Source organism: Vulpes lagopus, chromosome 13 (genome assembly GCF_018345385.1).
Source record: "Vulpes lagopus strain Blue_001 chromosome 13, ASM1834538v1, whole genome shotgun sequence".
NCBI classification, from domain to species: domain Eukaryota; kingdom Metazoa; phylum Chordata; class Mammalia; order Carnivora; family Canidae; genus Vulpes; species Vulpes lagopus.
Window position 1 is genome coordinate 30,805,954 of NC_054836.1, and position 23,815 is coordinate 30,829,768.

The 23,815-nt window shown below is 38.2% G+C and overlaps 1 protein-coding gene across 1 annotated transcript in view; it reads left to right on the forward strand.

The window, feature by feature from the left end:
* Window positions 1–15,095: 15,095 nt before the first annotated feature.
* Window positions 15,096–23,815, forward strand: part of LRRC72 (leucine rich repeat containing 72) — a 33,677-nt gene continuing 24,957 nt past the window's right edge. The window contains exons 1-2 of the mRNA XM_041727603.1: window positions 15,096–15,182; window positions 19,686–19,759. Coding sequence (XP_041583537.1) covers window positions 15,096–15,182; window positions 19,686–19,759 — 161 coding nt within the window. The remainder of the gene's footprint in view (window positions 15,183–19,685; window positions 19,760–23,815) is intronic.

The following is a 23,815-nucleotide window of genomic DNA, read 5'->3' on the forward strand; positions in this document are numbered from 1 at the left end:
TCAGGATCCCAGACTAATGAAGCAGCCACCATCTCAAATGTTGCCCACCCTCATGTCAACAAAAGAAGGTCCTGGACAATCTTATACTGGCATTTAAATGTTCCCACCCAGAAGTAACCCACGTTATTTCTATTTACAACTCATCAGCAATAATTAGTCATCTGCCCCCATTCAATCAGAAGAGATCAAAGAAGTGCAATTTAACCATGTGCTGAGAAGTGCGGAGGGCCAGAAATATGACACACAGCTCGAATGGTACTACACCTTTATTGAAAAGGAGTCAACTTCTTCCTGTTTTCCATGGACACATCTATGAACAAAGATACATCGTGTTGTATAGCTGAGTTGTATTCACTAAAATGTCATCTTAATGAGGGCAAAAATTTTTGGTTTTATTTTTTATTGAAGTCCTTAGGGCTTAAAACAGTGCTTGTAATATAGGAGAGTTTAAGCAGATACTTTTGGGTAAATAAAATCCTTCTGAGAAGCAAGAATAGACAGAAAGGAGACAACAAATAGTAATGTTTATTTAACAGAATCACTATGACTAACTTGCTATTTATTATTTCAAAAATCGCCATGTAAGAAACTTCCAGAGTCAAGTGATTCACCGAAGATGGAATAATGGTATCACCATTTCCTCACATTGCTCCAGAAGCCTTACCCCATTTAAGATCAAATACAAATTCTGTCATGGACTATGCTCAATATCACATTTTTAACCACAAATAGCCAAGTCAGCCTTAAAATTTTAAAAAGGTGGGAGGAGAAGCAAAGAAAATGATCTTACCCTCTGAGAAATCAATTTCAAACCAAATAAGATTTCATGCTTCTGCACCTGGATAGGAAATCTTAATAATTTATATGGAGGAGCACCTGGGTGGCTCAGTTGGTTAAGCATCTGCCTTCGGCTCAGGTCATGATCTCAGGGTCATGGGACTGAGCCCCACATCTTCAGGCTCCCTGCTCAGTGGGAGTCTGCTGCTCCCTCTGCCCCAGCCCCCACTCATGATCTCGTGTACTCTTGCTCTCTGTCTGAAATAAATAGAATATTTTAAAAAATAATTTATATTGGTCTGTATTTTCCATAAATTAATCTATATATTTAACACAATCCTAATTGGACTTTTTTCTCCATAAAATTATTTCCATTTTAATTTCATCAACTTCCTAACTTCCATAGGTCATCTAATTTTGCTAAACATGCAGATTGATTTAGAAAAATCCTCAAAACCCCTGAAACTGAGAGCAAATTTGCTAACAAATGAAACCATATGAGGATAACCACCTTGCCATCTTTGAAGAAGACTTGGAACTCTATTGTCTCCCATGCTGGGGCCACCTTCAGAGTGTAGCAATGGAGACTTCAAGTATGGGGACCTCCCCCCTTTACCAGCACCAGGACTCTCCCAACTACCCTACAGACATTGAGATTCAGTTAGAGGAAGCCACTGAGAGGGGTCAGGCTGAGTCTTCCCTCCTAATCCTGGGCTCAGGATCTGGCCTGCAGGGGACAGGATCTGCCACTGTGCAGTTTAACTCCAGCAGAGAGACCCAATGTTACTTATATGTTGATTATAAGTTGACAAGTAACACTATGTGATAACTGGTATGAAAACAGAAGAAGCTACTATGACAGAGGAGCTCTAAGTCTCCTGCCCCACCCATTGACCTAGAATTCTAGAAGTTGGCCCTTACTGGCAAAAAGAAAACATGATCTCTCCAATGTAATGGCACAAAGTTCAAAGTCAACAGACTGGAAAATTAACCATGGCCACTCAGCTCCCCAGGCCAAGAACTGAGTCTCCATGCTGTGTGCAGCCCCCCACAAACAGCCAGAATATGATGGAGGTTCCTGAACTTCTCCTGAAGCCAAGCCAGAATATTCTAAGTAGACCATTCATGAGTGAGGACTGGTCAATCCCCAACAGAAGCTCCAAAAGGGACACCTGAGTCTCATGGATCCATTTGAGCTTTTCCACCTGGTGAGGGACCCTCTAAGGACTTAAGCTCTGTGCAGCATTTACCTGAAATGGGCTGGTAGGCACAGGGTTCCTGTTAACCCTGAAAAGATGAGGGAGCACACCTGGCCTACATATGCCTGACATCACCCTGGAGCTGGTTGGGGCACCTGATCTCCCCACATGAAACTGAGATAAGAGTCTTAGCTTCCAGCCTGTGGGATTCACCACTGATCCTCTGAATATTCAGACCTCCTGAGCAGTCCGCTTCCTCAGCTGACCTGTTTGAACTTTCCTTTCTGTGCCATGTTGGTATACCTCCAACCCCTATTATTCCTCCTTTCATATTCCAGATTCTGATCTTCTCACCAGACTGACCCTGTGGACAATCTGGCTGGAATCTTTCTGCCCTGCTTCGGGCATTTACAGGTTTATAAAATACTTGCTTTATAATCTGTAGATGGTCCTCAGTTTTTACAGCAAACATTGTGTGATAAACTAAACATCTTCCCCATCAATAAATGTGACTCGATTGCATCATTCTTTAACAGCTGTTTCATTTCCAGAGAATGGATGATTCATTAATGCTTTTACTTCCAGCTTTCTCCTATTAAAGCTAATACCGCAGTACTTTCCCCACAGATCAGTACACTCTATAGAGAAGAAGGGCAAAGGAGCCAGGCTGCTTGGGGTGGGTCCTGCTTGTTCCGCTTACCCATTGTGTGACCCTGGACTGGGTACTTCACCCTCTGTGCCTCAGGCTTCTCATCTGTAAGATGAGCCTGTTGTGGAAATCTTGCAGGTAAGAAAGCAACCTAAAAGGCTTGTTGTCACTCAAAGTCGCCTTCTTGGAATGCAGTTATGCTGGGGACTGACCAGAAGTACCATGACATGAATGCTTCAAAATAACTATTTTATTTTAAATTCATTTTTGGGAAAAACAGGGCCACGTTCTTATTCTTATATTCCCAATTGACAAGGATCATTACTCAGTTTTAACAGTTAAAATGACATTCGGAATTGCTATTCTCTTTCTGTGACTTGAGATCCTTCTGATGGGAAATAATGCTTTCTTAATTTATGAAAACCACATTTATTAGCTGCATGTACTATAGCAACAGTATGCATGTACTATCACAGCTTTCTATTCTGACACATCCTTTGTTTTTTTCTGTGAGTGGAAAATCTCATTGGTTTTTTTTTTTTTTTTACTTTGTACATAGCTATTTGCCATTCTTTAAATAGATAGCTATTTATTCTTTAAATAGACTGCTATAAAATTGCATTGAGAAAAGTTTAACTCTTTCTAGAACAGAATACTGCTGAGCAAGCAGTCAGTCTCAGTGGTATGAAGGAGATCACAGGTGTCAGAGCCCAAGTGGGAAAAGAAGGTGTCTATGCATACACTGGGCCCATACATGGAGGTCAGAGCCTCAGAACATTGCCAGAGCAGCCTCAAGGGTTAGGCGAGGGTAAAAGAGAAGACAAGTGGGTGCAGTGTCAGAGTTCAAGCCACATGAGGATCATGTCCTGTGGAAGAAGAGCAGCCCAGTTGGTAGTGTAGAAGCTCTAGCAGGAGAGGGAGGGCATGTATGTGGGAGATGTTCACACCAAGAGTTCACACCAGGCAGATGGGTGTGAACTATCCACTTCCAAGCTAAGTGAGGGATGAGTCCACCTGGCAGGGCAACCTGATAACACATCAGAATGGATCTTGATTATCCACCCAATCCTAGCGATACCACTCCTTTTGCTGATGACTGATTTTAGGTGGACATGTGACTCCATTCTGGCCTAGGATACATGGGCGAGAAGCATTCAGGGAAATGTTGCCCCTCTCATGAGGTGAATATAAAGTAAGCCATCTTCTTCCTCTCCATAGTAGCATATCAGAATGTAAAACCCAGAACTGCTACTACCATCTTGTGAGGGGAAAGGCTAACTGAAAACCTGAAAAGAAAGCCAACTTAGAGGAATGTAAGATTTAAATCTAGCAGAGATCTGGAGCTCTGGCCCTGACTTTATAGAACCTTGAACTGACCCCCCTTTGGACTTCTTGTTAATAAATGCAAGATATTTCCTTGCTATTTAAGCATGTAAAACTTCCCTGATACTATAATGAAAAACATCGTAACTGATGACAATCCCTTTATCCAAAATTAGCACCTGTCCCTGACAATAAGTCTGCTAGTGATTCTGTACAGGATGAATCAGAGGGACTTATACTCAGAGTTATTAGAAGCAACAATCAAGATCATTTATAGATAAACAGTATAGGATCCAGGGTATAGAAGCTGCCATAGGAAAAAGCTATAGCCAGACTTTGTGATTTTTCCAATGGGTCTCTCCTAGGTAGAGTTAGATGAGAGCCTCATCGTCATTTCACCAGTTAAATAAAGTTTCTTAAATTATCTTAATACAAAGTGTAAACTTGTTATGTTACCAGAGTTATATAGTTTAGGTTTGATCCATATCAAAGTAATAAAATCAAATTAATAAAAAATAGCTTATTCAATAAGAATAGTATATGGAGACAATGACATGAGAAAAAAATAGCTGTAGGGTAAGAAAAAGTTAAGTTCTGGAAGCTAGAATTTTTTAGCAAAGAAACTGTCAAGCTTATCAATCCAGTAACATTCTTGGTAAATTTTCTTGTCAAGGGATTTCCGACAAGCAATTCCTGAACATTTAGAAAAAACATAGCCAAAAACTACCAAGAGATCATGTCAAAGAACAAAATAATTTTGATAGCAGCAATAATATTCAGCATGGGCCACACCAAGATAAACAATTATGGGAGTGCACATGTAATACTTTGAGTCACTAATTTGTAAATGACAAAGATCGGAAATAAGGGATTTTCTTCACCCACAGAAATCCTAGTTACTAAAGCTATGATATAAAATATAACTAAAGTCAACAAAAGGAAATGGAAAAAGAATGTATAGAGACAGGATGCAAGACATTTTTCACCACCTAATATTACAATAGGTAGATGGATTAACTATACAATCTGACTTCGAAATATAGAAAAGATTATTTAAAATGATGTTATATAAAGGGTTTAGTTGACTTCTTGTGTTGAATGGTATTCACACTTTAGTGACAGAATTTTTAAAGTTTAGGGTAAAAGTAGGAATGCGGTAAAATAGTTTTTAGACCACCTACATTTAGGATACATTAAATTACACAACACATTCCTTTTTGTCAATGCTCTTTCTATAACCTTCATTCCAGTTACTGATAGAAACTGCAAACGGGATTATGATAATTAATTTAAAAATGTAGCTGTACTTCAACATCTTGGCAGCTATCCAATTACTGTAATGTAGATTTTTAGAGAGAAAGAGAAAGATACAATGCTACCAAAATTAATTTCACATTTTCCTATTAGTTATTAGTGGAGGGCAGGGGCAGAGAGGTTACAAGTTCTAAGCAAATGTTACAGTAAAAATTAGGGTCAGTGTGGCCAGATCTAGATCCAAGAAATGACAATATATGTGAAAATGCCAGGATTTTATGAGGTACATCCTTAAGATTATTACTACATCAACTAACTCAACTAACTTGTTTGGACTCTTGATTTAAAGTACAGAAATCTAATGCAAACTACCTTAAACCAAAATGAAAGTATATTGACTTGCATAACCAAACTGCAGTGAACCAGAAGCAAGTGTGGAGCTAGCTAAAAGGAGGGACTAACAGAGACTGTTAAACTTAACCTTCTCTTGCTCTGTATGTTAGTTTTATGCTCTTCTACTATAAATCCACTTTCTATGTAGAAACATGGCTAATAGCAGCTTCTAGGCTCATACACTAAGCACAATGAAAAAATTCTAGGCAGGAACTCTGATTGTACTGGCTTCTGTAGCTGACCAATAGTTGTGGCTAGGTTATGATGTCCAGTTATATTTAGGTTCCCACATTTAGACCAAAAACTAGCCAGGGAGGTAGGGTCATGTAATGCCTATTCTAATTCATTTGTACTTTAACCAAACTTCTCATTATAAGGATAAAGTATAAAAAAGAATACTCAATAATAATACACATAGGATAAGTTCTAATTGGTATTAAAGAAGGGGTACAACCTAGAGAATGGGAGAAGATATTTGCAAGTTTTATAACTGACAAGAGTCTAGCATTCAGAATATATAAAGAATTCTTACAGCTGAAAAAGCAAAAGAAAAAAAGTCAAACGAAACAATTTAAAAATGGGCATAGGCAAAAATCTTGAATAAACATTTCTCTAATAAGGAAGTTACACAAATGGCCAACAAGCACCTGAAAAGACACATCTTTAGTCATTAGGGAAGTACAAACCACAAATGTTGGCAAGCAACAGAGAACTTCAAACCGCATACACTGCTGCTGGAAGTAAAATGGTGCAGCCACTGTAGAGAGGCTTTTTGATAGCTCCTCAAGAAATTGAACAGAATTTCTATATGACCCAGTAAATCCATTCTTAGGCATACACCTAAAAGAATTGAAAACAAGAGCTCAAACAAAGATTTACAATTAAATTTACATAGCACTAGTCACAATAGCCAAAAAGATAGAAACAACCCAAGGGTCCATCAATAGGTGAATGAATAAATGAACTGTGGTATATCAATACAAAGGAATATTATTTAGCCTTAAAAAGAAGGAATTGCTGATACATGCTAAAACATGTATGAATTTCCAAAACATCCTCTGAGTGAAAGAAGCTAGACTTATATTATTCCATTTATATTAAATATCCAGTTCAAGTAAATCCTTAAAGATAGAGAGCAAATTAGTGATTACTGAAGACAACATGTAATATTAACTTTAGATCTTCCACCACATAGCTTCACCACCAAGAACAGACCCCTTCTTTTCCCTTTAGTTCTAACTTGAAAAATCTAGGAGTAATTATTCTGCTTAGCCAGTCTTGGCTTATATGCCCCACCTTTGATGCCAAGAGCTTTGAGAGCTATAATTATCAGCCTCCCTTGGACCATACAATCAGGGACAAAGCAGTGCCCCCAAAGAAGGACATCTCTTTTTAAAAGATGAAGGTGATCAAAAGGCAATAATATAATTCCTAATCACAATTATGTCCCTTCCTTTCATACTCAATTCCCTTTCTCTCTTACCTGTTTCTTTACATTTGTTTTCTTCTTCTTTTTTTCTTGTCTTCACCCACCATCTCCTTTTTTCTCTCCACCCCCTTCCCTTCTGTTTTTCTTCCCTTTTGCTTTCTCTCTTCCTTCTCCTTTATTCTAGTCTTTCTCTCCCTTTCCCTTATTCCCCCTCCTGTTTTTAATAGTCCATGCTTGCAAAACCCACTCACAACCATCACCTCTACAAAAAGTAGGACTTGAGCTTGATTTCTGCTTCTTATAGCACAATCCAGATGACTAGGTAAAAGGTAAAGAATTGGGCAAAGCCTAAATGAGCTGTTTGTCTATCTTTTCTACCCAAATTTAAGGAAAACTGCCAAACTTCTTGGAAACTGTACCCCAAATGTGGAACCACATTTTCTTTCTTTGTTATGACCTAAAATGAATTCATGAAACAAACAAAAAATTTTCTAAGACTTTAGAAGCATTAAATTTGCAATGCAAAAAGTCTCTCCATGTCTTTGTAGTTCTGAAAAAGATTTCTTCTGAACTACTTTCCAAAATGCAGTGTCTATAATTAAAATGATTATTGAACCTTTGTCTCCTATTAGCTTTGTGTGAAAAGTTGGTAATGAAAGCATCATTAATAAAAACCTTACAACTGAATAAAGGCAATAAACAGCACACAGTTATTACAGTCAATAAGACACTCTGGAATTCTGTACAAGGGTAATTGAAACACTTTAGGCTCTAAGCAAATAATAGTAACATCTTTAATGATCCATTTGAATGCCAGCCAATATCAAGCAGAACCAAACACAATTAAAGTGTGTTTAGAGCTATGGGTACTAATACTATTTGCTTCGTAACTCTCTTTCTTTGGAGTGTCTTATTCACATTCTCCATTCCTTGGCAGAGTATGTGATTTATGGTAGGGATTCAGTCCATTTAAATGCCTAACTAACTGAATGAATGAACACATAAATGCAGGACATTGGGTCATCTAAAATAGCTTCCGCATGCAGAAAGAAGAGCTCTTTAAGTGGCTTGATGGTCCAAGTCTGGCCACACATGGTAACTTGCTGGAGCTAGTTTGAGAGTCTCTCTCTGTCACAGTAGTATGTGTAAATAAGAACAACAAATAATCGTCCCTGAGAATTTTGGATGCCACTGCTACCAGTGATCTTATTATGCAAAACTAATTCAGGCCATAAAGGAAAATGACTTCTTATCTCAGTCTTCATTCTGAACTGTACTTTAAAAGTTATGGAAGTATGGAGAAGAAAATCAGTTTCAGATGGTTAAGAGTCTCAGAGAAACCTGTTATGCGGAGAGTTGAAACTGAGCCCCAAAATAACACCCCAAATTTGACAAAATAATAGTACTTTATATTGTCCCATTGTATTCATTCAGGTAATGATTTTTAAGTCAACATAACTTAGATTAAGTTGTAGTTTAATAAAAAATACTTTTAAAATTATCCTTCAACTAAATTACCAACTATTATGATAAAAGAATTGGATTTATTTGTACATCTAAACATGTGGTTGCATGTAGCTAACATTCCAAAATTAAATTTGGCTTTCCAGATTTAAATATTAATCTGGAAATTGTCAGGATGAGAATTTGTCAAATTTTTACTACATATGGTAAGAGGGACAAGAATTCTTTTGAGAAGAACCAAGTAGACTACAGAAATAGAGCTTTTCGGCTCTCCTTGAACTTACAACTTAAATTTGTATGTACATATTTCATATACATGTACAATATTACACATATAAATGTATAATTAGTTATCTATCGCTACAGAACAAATTACTTCAAAATGTATAAGCTTAAAACAACAAACATTTATTATCTCCATTTTGCATGTCAGGAATCTGAGTGTGGCTCAACTGGGTACCTCTGGGTCAGAGTCTCCCACAAGGCTACAAGTCAGACCACAGGTATAGTTATCTGAAGACTTCAGTGGGGGATCCACTCCCAAGCTGACTCCAGTGGCTACTGGCAGGCTTCAGGTCCTCTCTGGCTTTTGGCAAGAGACAACAATACCTTGTCATGTAGGCCTTTCTCTAGGTCAGCTCACAACATGATAGCAAGTTTACCTGAGACCAGGCCAGAGAACAAGTGAAAAGGTGCCCAAGACAGAAACCACAGTCCTTTTGTAATCTAATCTCAAATGTGATATCCCATCCTCCTGCCATATTCTATTTATCAGAAGCCCATGAATCTGTCCCACATGCAAGGGAAGGGAGTTACAGAAGGATGTGAAAACCAGGATGTAGGGATCACTGGGAGTATTGCAGAGGTTGTCTATTGTGTGTGTGTGTGTGTGCTCATGCACACACGTGCATAAGTGTGGGAATGTGTATGTATATACATATGCATGTGTGCATGCACCCACACGTTCATATACGTGTACATATACACACACATATCCCCACACATTAGTATAAAAAGAGAATTTATGCTTCAAATCCCTGATTGTTATATGTGTGACAAAATACAGCATTCCTGCTAGTATTAACAAGACTTCTCTGCTAATTTAGGGTAAATTTTTCTCTATCAATAACTCATGAAGTCTAAATTGAACAAAGTGATGAAAAGGTTAGTAATTTTAATGATATGACAAAATGAAATCCTATAAGGGAAATTAATTTTAAAGAATTGAATGGCATTTCCACCCAATTACTATTTCTAATTTCAGGCAAGAGGTTTTCTGTCCTAGGCTCCATGATTTAAAAACCTCTGCTCAGATGTTCCTCTGGACTCAACACCCCCTAATCCTGCCCACCCCAAGGGACAAGAGGATGAGCCCACCTGGAGTTCTTGCCCAATCATCTTTTTCATGCTCTATACCACCTAGAACCCTGATGGGCATGTGCTCCTCTAGGCACATGGAATAGTCAAAGGGTAACTATGTGAGGGCATGGATAGAGGTTAGACATGGGACCCATTGATCTCGGAGAAAATGTAAAATCACACCAAAACCAGCAAAGATTTAGAATTGAAAATTTTATTATTTGGTGAAGCCACAGTTCTATCTACAGGTTTCTAGCTTTTCCAGACAGTGTAGAAATGTTTCTAAATTAGAACCACTTTCTGTTCCATCCAGGTAGCTATTTGGAGGATTGTGTGTGAATTTTGAGAGGAAATAAAGTAGATAAGGAAGAACCAGAAATGACTATTTTCCCATGAGAATTCAAGAAATAATATATACGGGCAATGTTCTTCCAGAACCATGATGACAAAATGTGTCGCAGGGTTGAGAAGAGATTGATGCTTCCCTATTAGCTCAGAACCCACCATCACTGATAATTTAAACAACCATAACACTTAAAACATCAGATGATGGCATTCTAGGCATGGATTCTAGAGATCAGTGAGAGTAATTTAGGGACAGAGAAATAAAGTTTATCTCAGCAGTCTGAAGGGGTGGCAGGCATTAGCCAGGCAGAGGAGCACAAGGGAAAACAGTTGCATAGGATGCTACAAGATGACTTGAGTCATTGGATGACTTCAAGTAATGACTGGGAACCTCCATAGATCTAGCTTGTAGGGCTTCAGTCATTTTCATCTGCATCTTCAAAGTTAAGCAACTGACGTGAAATGACAATTCACAGAAAAAAAACTACAAAGGGCCAATAAGTATTTGAAAGACACTCAACTTCACTCAATAAGTATAAATTAAAACATCAAGATAAAATTTTTCTCCAATTAGATTGGCAAGATTGAACAAAATATCCTATGGAGAAAGAGACACCCATACATGACTCATTAATACCATCAAGGAATTTCACCTGATGGAATACTCAGGAGCACAAAAACACTATTACAACATTGATTATCATAGCAAAGAGAAAAGAAAGCTGGACAACATAAATGTCCATCAACAGGGTAATGAATAAATAAACCATAAGAAATGTTACAAGGGAACATAACGCAACAATTCAACTCAGTAGTTTGAGTTTATAAGATGGAAGTTCACGGGGTGGTAAAGAGACATATGAAAGCTGAAGAACAAATGTTACGGACCCATTCCATTTAAAAAACAAACCAAAAAAAAAAACACCCCAAAACCTACACAGGCAGAATTGAGTTAGCAAGCCACAGTCTCATAGGTGCTAGCAGAAGATACAAGACTTCTGGGTCAGAGATTAAGGGCAGTTTTTTTTTTTTTAATTAATTTTTATTGGTGTTCAATTTACCAACATACAGAAAAACACCCAGTGCTCATCCCATTAAGTGTCCACCTCAGTGCCCGTCACCCATTCCCCTCCAACACCCGCCCTCCTCCCCTTCCACCACCCCTAGTTCGTTTCCCCGAGTTAGGAGTCTTTATGTTCTGTCTCCCTTCCTGATATTTCCCAACATTTCTTTTCCCTTCCTTTATATTCCCTTTCACTATTATTACTCACAGTAACAGCACAACCTGAGTATCGGTATTTGCACCGATGCCTCCAGCCACAATTTCCAAAGGTCAATGAGAAGCAGGCCAAGTGATGTGGTCACATACAGTGGGTTGTGTTAGAGGAGAGGAACACTGAGTTTAGAAAACCCAAATATTTTATACAGTAAAAGCCTTCCTGATCTCAACCTTATTAAAAGAGGAGTGCTTGCTTCGGCAGCACATATACTATTATAAGGGAAGGAGACATTACTTTTATAATGCTGCTTAGTGAAGAAAAAAACAAAAAAATCAAAAAACACTCTTTGCTCAGGAGGTAAACACTATATCTTCCAAGGGTGTTCATTACAAAAATTTTAAATATGGTCCTGAACAAAGGCAGTCAGTGTCTCTTCCTATAAAACTTGCAGTAACATGAAAAGCTCATGGAGAATTCCATGAATTCTCAATGTTCCATTTCATTCTCATTTTGTGTAAACGAACAAACAAAAAATTGTACTTGTCAACTAAAATAATATTTTACCTAAACTTATAACAATGAGAATGTTGATACTGTACTTATGAAATACCATAAAAGGTATATTTTTATACATAAGAATATGTTTTGATTGTGGTTGATGTGTTGCTCATTTTATGCACATTCTACAGAGTAGAAAATGGCTGATAATGATTATTTCATGTAATAAATATTTTTCATTTGCTTGGAAAGAATAGCATCCAGACTGATTACTAGAATTACTCAAGGCAAAATTAGAGAGTTTTTTTTTTATTATTATTTAGCTTTAATAATAACCATCACATACACAAATTTTTTCTCACACATTTTCCACTGGAAAATTCTTCTTTAAAAAAACAATTGCATGTCAACATCTCAACATGAACCTTTTACTCTCTGAATAATACATACTACTTGTCTAGAGGAGTATAATAAAACAATAGATTTTTGAGCTGAACTTTCAACTTCTTCATTTTATATTGAAGAAACTGAATCCCAGAGACATTAAGTGACTTGAAAATGGCCAGCAACTGGTTAATGTCAGAGCTGAGACCAAACCCCACATGCCCTGACTTGGAGCACAGGCTCTTTCTTCTTATCCAAAGCCACATACATGATATGATAGAGCTTTCAAATTGGGGTATGCATACCCCTGCAGGCAATGGCAGTATGCCAGGGAGGTAAAGCCACAGGATAAACACAGGGTGTCTTGCTTCAATGTAAATATTACTCAAAGATTTGAGGGGAATTAGGGGAGCCACTTTATTTTTATATTAAAACAAGATTGAGGGATCCCTGGGTGGCGCAGCGGTTTGGCGCCTGCCTTTGGCCCAGGGCGCGATCCTGGAGACCCGGGATCGAATCCCACATCAGGCTCCCGGCGCATGGAGCCTGCTTCTCCCTCTGCCTGTGTCTCTGCCTCTCTCTCTTTCTCTCTGTATGACTATCATAAATAAATAAAATTTGAAAAAACAAAAAAAAAAAAAAAAAAAAAAAAAAAAAAAAAAAAAAAAAAATAAAACAAGATTGATTGTAAAGCAGAATGTGCATTTTACATGGATTTTTTAAATTTCAAGCTGAATTCCTGAGGCTATAATCCCACCTCATAGAGGTAAAAAATCTCTCTGCTCACTCTGGTAGGGATACCTCTTTTGTAAAAATTTTATGCCACCAATGTGAGGATTTCTAGGAAGTTCCTTTTACCAAAAAAGTACTTCACTAACTTCCATCTTTGACCGTCTATAATTAAATTTGCATTATTTTAGTCCTCAGGATCAGTTAAATTGTGAATTTTTCTCAAGGAGAGAACACATTAAGACCTCATAATAAATGAGTTTCTGAGTTCCTTTACGAACAATAGAGCTGTTTTTTAAAATTCTTTTTTCTCTTCGTAATATTGAGTAAAATGAAAGAATAAAGGATACTATTTTTAAATGTGATTTTAGTAGAAATTAACTGGTTAGTAGTTTACTTATGTAAGATGCTCTGTAAAAGTATTTTGCATATGATTCTAAAACTCACATCTGTGTCATGTACGGAGTTGAACAAATAGTATGCATTTCCATTTTTTCATGTATTATATACATGAATGATATCTGAAATTCTGTAATCCATATTAATAGCCAAAATGGGAGGCAAGAGGCCAGTAAATTATTGTATACATTTTCTCAGTGGATCATTCCACTCAACTGATTTTTATTTCTGGGATATAAAACCACTTCGACAGTCGTTCTCAGATGATCACTCCTTCTGTGACAACTCGGAAGACTTTTACCCACCCACCTCCACCAGACTCAAATACATTTTCAGAAGTATTAAAAGAGTGTGTGTTTGATTTCTTTGAGTCATTTTTAAATACTCTATTCCAACTCCAGCATTTTTTTAAAAAAGATTTTATTTATTTATTCATGAGAGACACAGAGAGAGAGGCAGGCAGAGACATAGACAGAGAGAAGCAGGCTCCATGTAGGGAGCCTGATGTGGGACTCAATCCCGGGACCATGGGATCATGCCCTGAGCTGAAGGCAGATGCTCAACTGCTGAGCCACCCAGGCATCCCTCCAGCATTTTTTTTAATGCAAGTAACCTGACTTGTTTCTAAAAGCTACATTTAATTCAAGACTTCAGGTTCAAATGTGGACCCAAAAAACCAACTAATTCAATTGAATCAACATTTACTGAATGCAGTATATTAGTAGGCCCTAGCAGAAAATAATGATGGCATAGACAGACTCCTGCCTCCAGAGTATCCCAAGCTAGAGGGGAACAAAACTCACATAAAGAAGATCATAAGATAGTCTATGCAAGAGATTCCAATAGAACTAGGGGAGCCATCAATTAACAATAACAACTTAAAGATTGGGAAAAAAACTTGCCAAATAATGGCTCAGCTTACCCATTTCCTGCCAGTGGAAAGACTTTTCAGCTACTGAATCAACATGCACTTACTCTTCACAGTAAGATCAGCCAAGAGTTCCATTGTTCTGTGCTCCTGTAATCTTGGGCTCCTGGATACTGCCACCTCCACCTCCATCCTGGAACTGGGTCTAGGATGAGGCAAGTAAGATACCGGCCTTAGTACAAAAATGTAAGGCATTCAAACTCAGCAATCAAAACAAATGTCCTTTGCAATATATATATTGTTTTAGATATTCAAAATTAATGCAACAGCATTTATAATGAGTAGAATGTCAAAATGTAAATAAAGGCAGGGTTAGCAGTCCTGATTTTTTTCTTTTTTGGTTCAGGCTCCACTAGGATTCTGCAGGGCATTCCTTCACCCTCACCCCCACATGTGGCCAGTGGTACATCTAATCCTCAGAAGGCTAAATTTTCTGATATTTAGAGCTCAAATCAATGACATTATTATTAGTAGGGTGATTGCCATTGGGGTAATCACCTGATCTCTGGCATCCACAGCCAGCTTCAGCGCACACTGGAGAAGCACGAGTTTGTCCAAGGTCCGACGTGGTGGGCGATGCAGGGCCTCACGTGAAAACGTCACAGAAGTCAGGGATTGGCTTCACATCTTCCCTAGTTTGGATTGGCTTTGAGATGCCGAGATGGCGTAACTGTTGGTAACAGAACAATGAGCTGTGGGCTGGCTTGGGTGGATGCTAGATGCCGCTGCCTTCCCCGCTGCCCTGATGGCTTGGGACCCGAACCATCTGCCCGGGGGTGCCTCCCGACGGTTAATCAGGACTCGGGAAGCTGCCCTGGAGGTCAGCCGTAGGGTAAGCGGCCCCCCTTCTGCAGGCTGCGAGCCCCTCGGGTCCCTGCGCTGGAGCCTGGGGTGGGCCGGAGCGGGTGGAACGTGGGGGGCCCCGGGCGCTCCCCGGGACTGGAGGCCCGTAACCTCGGGGTCGGGCGTGGGGATGCCTCTGAGCCCCACTAGCGGACTTGCAGGAGGAACCTTTCCCGGCTGACCCTCCGCCACATGTATAACAACAGCAGTTCAGAGATTAGGTACTAAAGCCATAAATTTGGAGTCTTGACTCTCCAAAAGATACGTGTAACCCAGAAATGCCATTCCCCAATGTGCAAAGGGACACCCTGACAAGGAAAGTTTCTTTGCCCGACAGTAGAGTTGAGGCCAGTTAAGATAAAAGCTTCAAGAATGCTTGGGGGTGGGGGGTGGGTCAGAATTGTTGGACATGGGAGCTACCCAAGTGTTGAAGAGTTCTAGGACCCATCTGAAGAGGCTTGGGGCTGCCACGTAAATCAAGGCTGGGGGTTCTATAAAGATTTGAAAGCTACTCACACTAAGTCCTAACCAAGCTGCGGTGCCTGTGTGTTGTGTGTAGCTCTGGAAACTTATCTTGATTGAAGGTAAATCACCAAAGAGAATGTTTTCTTCTATAGATTCTAATAGAGACTTCATTCTTCCGGGATTTAACAATCCAACAATTTTCAAACATTTTTTTCCCCTATTTTATGTAGATGCTAAGGCATGGGGTGGTGGACCAGGAAGCTGCTCCTGTCCTGTGCCAGAACTGCCCACACCCCAATTCCATGTTGGATTGTTTTTATTGCCATGTTTGGTCAATGAGTTAATTTGAAATCTGACTGCACTCCCCCCCTCCAAGAGACAACTGAAATTGTTGTCCAAATTCAACACCTCTTTTGAGTAATATCCTTCACTACGCTCCACAATGCTGCAGGTTGAAATCCTACCTTCTTGAAATCTGCTTTCTGGCCTCCCACTGTGCTCTTGTTTCTCCTCACTTTGTAACCATCCCTCCAAACCTTCCTTCTGTCTTCCCAGCTTGATTTCCTCCTCCTCTCTCTAAATGTGGGTACTTCCCAACAGTCTAAGTGGGTACCATTCTCTCCTATGCACTGACGTGACTTGCCAGGCTGCACACAGCCAGGCAAGGTCCACTCTTCTACCTGCAGCTTTCTGGTGTGCACCTTGACACGGGTGTCCCACTGGTGCCACAGTTTCAGTGTTTCCAGCTGAATTCATTTTCCCTTCCAGGTCTTCTTCTCCTCATCCCATCATCGTATTACCATCACCATTTGGGATTTTGCTCACCCTTACTCTGCCTTATTGTTTGCCAGTTTCCATCAATTCTCTCTGCATGCCCTATGTCACGTCTGCTCATGCTCCCTCAAACTTGCCACTATCCCGGCACCTTGCCTTGATCCGCCAGAGGCAGTCTTGCTTCCTGTCTGCAGTTCCCTTGCCCCCCCCCCCCCCGACCCATCATACATTTGCTGCTCCTAGACTCACTTTCCTGAGGCCTTGCTCTGTCAAAAGCTGGATGTGGCCCAAGTGCCCCTAGACAGAAAAATGGAAAAAGAAAATGGAGCATATACTACCTACAATCGAATATCATTCAGCCTTAAGAAAGAAGGAAATTCTGACACCACAACATGATGAATCTGAAGATGTTATGCTTTGTGAAATAAGCCAATCACAAAAGGACAAATACTGTCTGGTTCCACTTAGATGAGGTACCCGGAGTAGTCAAATTCATAGATTCAGAAAATAAAAGGGTGTTTGCCAGGGGCTGGTGGGGGGAAGGGGAAATGGGAAGTTAGTGTGTGATGCGTACACAGTTTCATTTGGGGAAGATGAAAACTTCTGGAAAAGGATGGTGGCCATGGTTGCACAACAGTGCAGTACTTAATTTCACAGAACTGTACAGTTGAAATAGTAAATTCTGTATTCAATATATTTTACCACAATAAATAAAATAGTTGAGGGAAGGAATGCTTGTTGTGCTCCGTTAGATGAAAGGAATAGGCTGCTCGTGAAGTTGTGTGTTGATTGGGAACTGGAATTGGTCCACCATGGCTTCACTAAAACTCAAAACTTCTTGGCACATTTTTGCGTTTTTTGGCACTTTGACGCTAATACTTGTTACTAGATTCATATGAAATTTTTGGTGGGGAAGAAGCATTCCATGATAAAAAGCTCCATAAATAAATAATTAATTACACCAGTGATCTATGTAGTATGCTGATAGCTTCAATTTCCTTTTTCATCTCTTAATTTTTGAAATTTGACTTCAACCCTTAAGTATTTATTCCATGGCTAACGTTTTCAAAATTTGTATTAATTTCCCATTGCTAAATTAATACATGCTTATTTTTAAATGTCCAAATATTGTTTTTATTCTTGTTTTATTTTTGGCAAATAATATTTAAATGCTCAGAAAATGAAAGTCCCACGTGATCTCAAGTAATAATTTTGTTAACATTTTGAAGTGTATGCATTTCTATGCATATAAATGTCATTGGTGGGGCACCTGGCTGGCACAATTGGTTAAGCCACCAGCTCAGGTCGTGATCTCAGGGTGGTGAGACTGAGCACCACATTGGCCCCACATCAGGCTCCATGATCAGCACAGAGTCTGCCTTAGTTTCTCTCTCCCTCTTCCTTGACCCCTCCCACTTGTGCTTTCTCTCTCTCCCTCTTTTCTCTAAAATAAATAAATAATAAAGGTCATTGGTAACAAAAATAGTGTTAGACAATGCCAATGGCGTTTTTACTTTGGATATCTAGATATCTATCTCTATAATTTTAAGTTCTACACAGTATCCTATTGTGAAGTTACATATTAATTTAACCTATATCCCCATTAATAGGGCATATCTCACAAATGTAGGTAATATATGCTGAGATAAACAATGAAAATCAAATCGTGTGTATGCAGACACACACATACTGCTGTATTTGTCAGCACTAGATATAGAATGGTGGGATCAAGGCAAAAGCACATTTATAATTTAATAAAGATCTGCAAAGTTTTTTTTTAAAGATTTTATTTATTTATTCAAGGGAGAGAGAGGGAGAGAGGCAGAGACACAGGCAGAAAGAGAAGCAGGCTCCATGCAGGGAGCCCAATGCGGGACTGGATCCCAGGACTTCAGGATCAGGCCCTGGGCTAAAGGCAAGCGCCAAACCACTAAGCCACCCAGGGATCCCTGAGCTGCAAAGTTTTAGTTCACTTTAAGTGGTGTTTAACATCTCAAAACTTTGACACAGTTGCAATTGACTGTATATGATAGAAGCTAATAGTTTAGATGTTTAAGTTAAAATATCTAGACCCAGAAGCCTAAGCCTGATCCAATGGGTTTTTTTCCAACCCCTAAATTCAGATTGTTCTTTATGGAGTCATTAAATATGCTGATGGAAATGCTTCCACCTGAGCCAATGAATTCTCTAAGCCCCAAGACTCAACTTGTGTGACAAGATACCAAAGAAGTTTGAGATATAAATTAGCAGTGACACTCAGTCCCTAATATATCTATCTTCCTCGCTTCTTTCAATATTTGTTCATCCCATTAAATCTTACTTTTCTTAAAGTCTTCTACTAAATAACAAAACTATTGTCAAAATTTCATAAATCAATTACTGACATCACAACCTCACCACCCACAGCAAATCCCAACTGAAATTTGGTCATTGTTTTGACTCTGATAATTACAATGTTTGTCAGATTCCAGTAGTGCAACAATTATACTTTCCACTTTTGTTGTGTCTTGTTAGCTTTACTCCTTCATGACAAATTATAGATGGGCTTTAATTTTTCCATATTATCTTAGGTCATGTGGCTTGTAAATGTTATTTTGTAATTTAGCAAAGGCTCTTAAGAAAAAGCAAAGCTTTTAAATTGCTGTTGTTGGATTTGTATTTTCAAAACAAAGCCTATGGGAATAAAAATTACTTATTCTTCAGCAAAAATTCCCACGGTGCAAGTATGTTAGTAACCAGTGAAAAATGAAGATACTGTACCTTTGCAAAGAAAGGGAAATGACATTTATTCACTCATATATTCATCTGACATTTATTGAAAATTTACAATGTCAAGCACCTGTACGATAATGTGCATTGTATCCTACTCTACCTGCAATCAGGATACTAAATATCTTCCATAAATATGAGTTCTTCATGTTCAAAAGTACACTTAAGAATATTTAAAGACCAAATCACTCTGATCCATAGAGAATCGAAAACTTGGTTTTGGTGCATATATACATATGCATTTTTTTCTCTTTGATTAAAAATTATTTATACATCTGTGCCAGGATTAAGGATAATGAAATTCAACCACAAAAATGATTAAATAATATATAATTGTAGTGTTGGAATTTATCAGTTTAGAGTGGTTGCCTCCGTATTCACCTTTCTTTTGATCTTCTTGTAGACATTATTGTTATTGACTGCAAATGTCTCTGTATTTTTGCTCAGTGGAATGTGGCTTGACAGATTAATTATATGTTATCAGGCAGTTGAAGATCAGCTAAAGATACGTGGCTGCAAGAGGGATGCTGATGTCTATGAGCTGTTCCTTTCTCAAAAGTAAGTCTTCTTTATATAAGAAATAGAAGAGCATCATATTATAATGTTTCACAGATTCAGATGTTCTTTTTCATTGTTTTTCCCAAGGACTAGATAGGCAAATACCACCCTCTAATTACTTTACCATTTGTTGGTATCCACAGTCTCTCTTAGAGAGGTAAGACTGAAGTGGGTAAAAACAAAGATTACAGAGCCAGGCTGAGTCTGAAGCCTAGCCCTGTCTCTTCAAGCTGGGTGATCTTGGGCATGCCATCAACTTCCCTGTTAGGGCTATCAGGGTTAGCAATTAAAAGTACAGAAAGTCTGGTTACATGTGAATTTCAAAGAAACGAATATAACTTTTCCTTAGTATTAAATTTGTCTCACACTTCCTTGGGTTTCTCTAAAATTCACATGTAAATGGGGCTTGTATTTTATCTGACAAACTTCCTGCCTCCAAGTAGAACAATGCTATCTTCTTCACAGGGTTGTTAGGTGAAGATGAAGTGAGTTAGTAGAAGGTAGAGGCGACCTGGTACAAAGGAAGCACTCAAAAAGCATTGATACAGTTAATATTATTACTATTATTAGAGAATAATGGCTCATTATATCCCTATACTATAATAATAATCCTATTATGCCATACACCTAGCCAACAACCCCTACCCTATACTAATTTTACTGGTAAGTAGGAAACCTTCTTCCTCATCAACCCCCTCCAATTTCCCAGGGTGGCAGTCAGCAAAGTAGGTGCATCTACAAAACAGTCACAGTGCCTGAGATAGAATTCATGTGTAAGAGGAAGAGGATGTTATGGGTTGAATGGGAGTCTGACACCACAGTTTTTACTTGCCAACAAGTGACATCTGTGCAACTATAAACTATACTTTGCATTTAATAACAATGATCCTATTCCTACTCTTCTTTTCCCTCCTTCATGCTTTTATTTCTGTGAATTCTATGTATGATTTTAAAATAAGCTTGACATACTTCTACTCATATGTAATCTTTGGAACTCAGCTACTCTTTTTGGTGCTTGTTTTTGGAACTCAGCTATTTTTTAGAGAAAATGTCCCACATTATCATTGAGGTTAATCACTTTATCTCTGATGATTTGAGGAAATCCTTTATTAATAAACAGATTTCTTTTTTATGTAAAATTTTTTTTAGATTATACATGCAGAGAAAAATATTTATCTTGGTAATGGTCCTGAATGTCTTGGTAATAAGGGGAAAAACAGGTGGCCAATGTAAGATTTTTTAAAATATATATTTTAGAAAGGAACAAATATGGTAGATAATTCCGACACACTAAAGTCATGCTGTGACTCTTCCAATAGATCAGTTAGTTTTACAATAACAATGTACATTTTATGTGGTGAAAAGATTGCTACTCTAAGTCTTTCATGATTTTAACAACAGTACACTGCAAGGCTAAGTAGAAAACAATAAGAAAAGCTTTACCACACTAGAAAAAATGTTAGAAATATTGATCCTCTGACAGTGGGCAATTAGTGGTCTTCTCTACTGAAGGACAATACATTTTATATCCTAAGAAAACTAAGTTAACATTTAATCCATCTGGATACAAAAAAAAATTTTTTTGAAAGTTTTCTCAGTCCAGAGACCAATAAACTGAGTAAACTAGGTTATTTGCCTATTATTTGTCCCTGTTGCCCTTGGTGGTGGGGGGTTAGGGGGTGGGGTGGCAGTGGGAAGTGGTGGGAGGAAAGGAATCTTATCAGTGTCTCCTTGAGTAATCATGGAGAACACATACAACAGTGCTGACATCCTATTATCAGCACAAGTCATTGCTGTCAGTAGGATTTCTCCTCTTTGCCTTCCATTGGTGTCACCTTGTAATGCAGCAGCCCATTATTGATTTCAAACAGGTTTATGTGTAGAACTAACTCTTCTGACTTGAGTTAAAATCCCTTTAAAAGGGAATCACTTTATTACATTATGTAATAGCTGCAAATTCAGCCTCAATATCACTAGTGCAGGAAATTAATGACATTAATTTGACACAGGTGATATTTCAAAGTATTAATGTATTAAAATAACTTTTCTGGAAAATCCTTGGGGAAATCCTCTGAGCAGGGCTTGAGTTTCTCTGCTACCACATAATGATTGTTTTATTTTTCACAGGAACAGATGAAGCTAATGTTTTGTTTTGTTTTGTTTTGTTTTTTTGTGTTTTTTTGCCCAATGCAAATAATTTAGCCATACTAGGATACAAATGCTTCTTCCCAGAAATAGGATACATATCTAGAGTGATAGAGGGGGGAGTGCATCATGTGTATAACTTCTATTAGACGTTGCTTTTGAAGAGTCTGGAATATTCTGTTGTGCCAGAGGAGAGCTCAAAGACTAATAGTGCATGACCAAAGGATATGTAGTCTGCTTGAAGTCCTTTGCTTGGGATAATTTGAGAATTTTTTTAAAAATGGGAAAGGATTAAAAAAAACCTTCAAATACAAGTAAGGTGGAAAAGAGAATGATTGAAAGAAATAAAGGGGAGGGGTGGATGGTCTTGCCAAGTTTTTATTTTAATTGCAGTTACTTAATCTACAGTGTAATACTCGTTTCAGGTGCAGAATTTAGAGACTCATAATTTATATAAAACATCCAGTGCTCATTACAAGTACCCTCCTTAATACCTACCACCTATTTAACAGAATATCAGCTAATAAATGTAAAAAGAATGAGAGCATGAGAAAAGTCAGCATTTTTATAATCCCAAATCTTTTGATTCAGTAAGCATCGTCAGCTGAAGCTAAAGCTATTGAATAAGTTTTGGGGGGATGAGACATACATGTAGTTATCAGAGTTTTGCCCCACATCTTACTTCTCAGTGACAGCATTTGTGCTTTTACAATGGTGAGACTTGGCAGACATGGCCTGAACCAAGTGACTGAAGTTTCTTCACTAAGAGTGGGACAAACTGGCATCACTTGCCTCCTTCTGTGGTGTAGTGATCACCACCTTTGTTGTTGAAAAATGGTCCACCTTGAAGTCAATCATGAGGAAGCAATCAGACAAATCAGGAATGTGAGACATTCAATCTGAAAATTGTCCTGGACTCTTCAAAATTCAATGATAAGGTAATATAAAAGGAAAATATTCTAAATTTGAGAATACTAAGGGATTATACCAACTGAAAATGCAATGCATGAATTTTGATGGGATCCTGGATTTAAAAAAAAAGCAAACTATAAAAGAAATATAGGGGCAACAGGGACAACTTGAATCTGAAAAGAATGTTAGATAAATGAATTCAATTTAATGTTTAGGTGTGATAATGTTATTGTGGCTATTCAAGAGGATGTCCCTGTGTGAGGGATATGCATGCTGAAGTATTTAGGAGTGAGAGCCCTAACAATGATAGGTGTGCAATTTATTTTCAAATGATTCAGCAAGAAAATTATAAGTATATATTTTATGTAGATAAGAGAGAATGAGCATAAATGTGGCAAAATATTAAAAATTATAAGGGCTATGCAACCTTTTATTGTAATATTCCTTCAACTTTTCTTAATTCTGAGATCTTTCAATCTAAAAAAAGTTGGTGAGAAAGGTTCCTTTTGTTTAGAAATATTGTTTGCTGATTTAAAAAAATTTGTTTTCATAAAAATGTCATAAAATTTTCATTAAACTATTTCAAATAAAGATTAGTTCTTCAGTGTCCCAAAGTTTAAAAAAACCCAAAAACTTGTGAAAGGATGTTGCCACAAATGAGTTAATACATGTAACATTAGTATACCTTTAGTATGGTTTAAGGGCTTAGAAAAGTGTGTGTGCTGTTTGATGCATAGAGACATATACGTATGCATATCTGACGTGGGCACACATTTTCTGCCCTGAGAAATAAAAGAGATCTGAATATCCCAGCCCACAGCCATCAAGGACCAACTGTCCTCAGGGCTTTGCCCACTTTGCTGGTCACTCCCCCTCCCCATCCCACGCCTGTCCTTTTGCTGAGAGAGCGGCATCAGCAACAAGGTTCTGGACTCCCCACACAGTTCAAGAAGGATGGTAATATTTTGACCCCATATTAAATAAACATCAAAGGAAGAA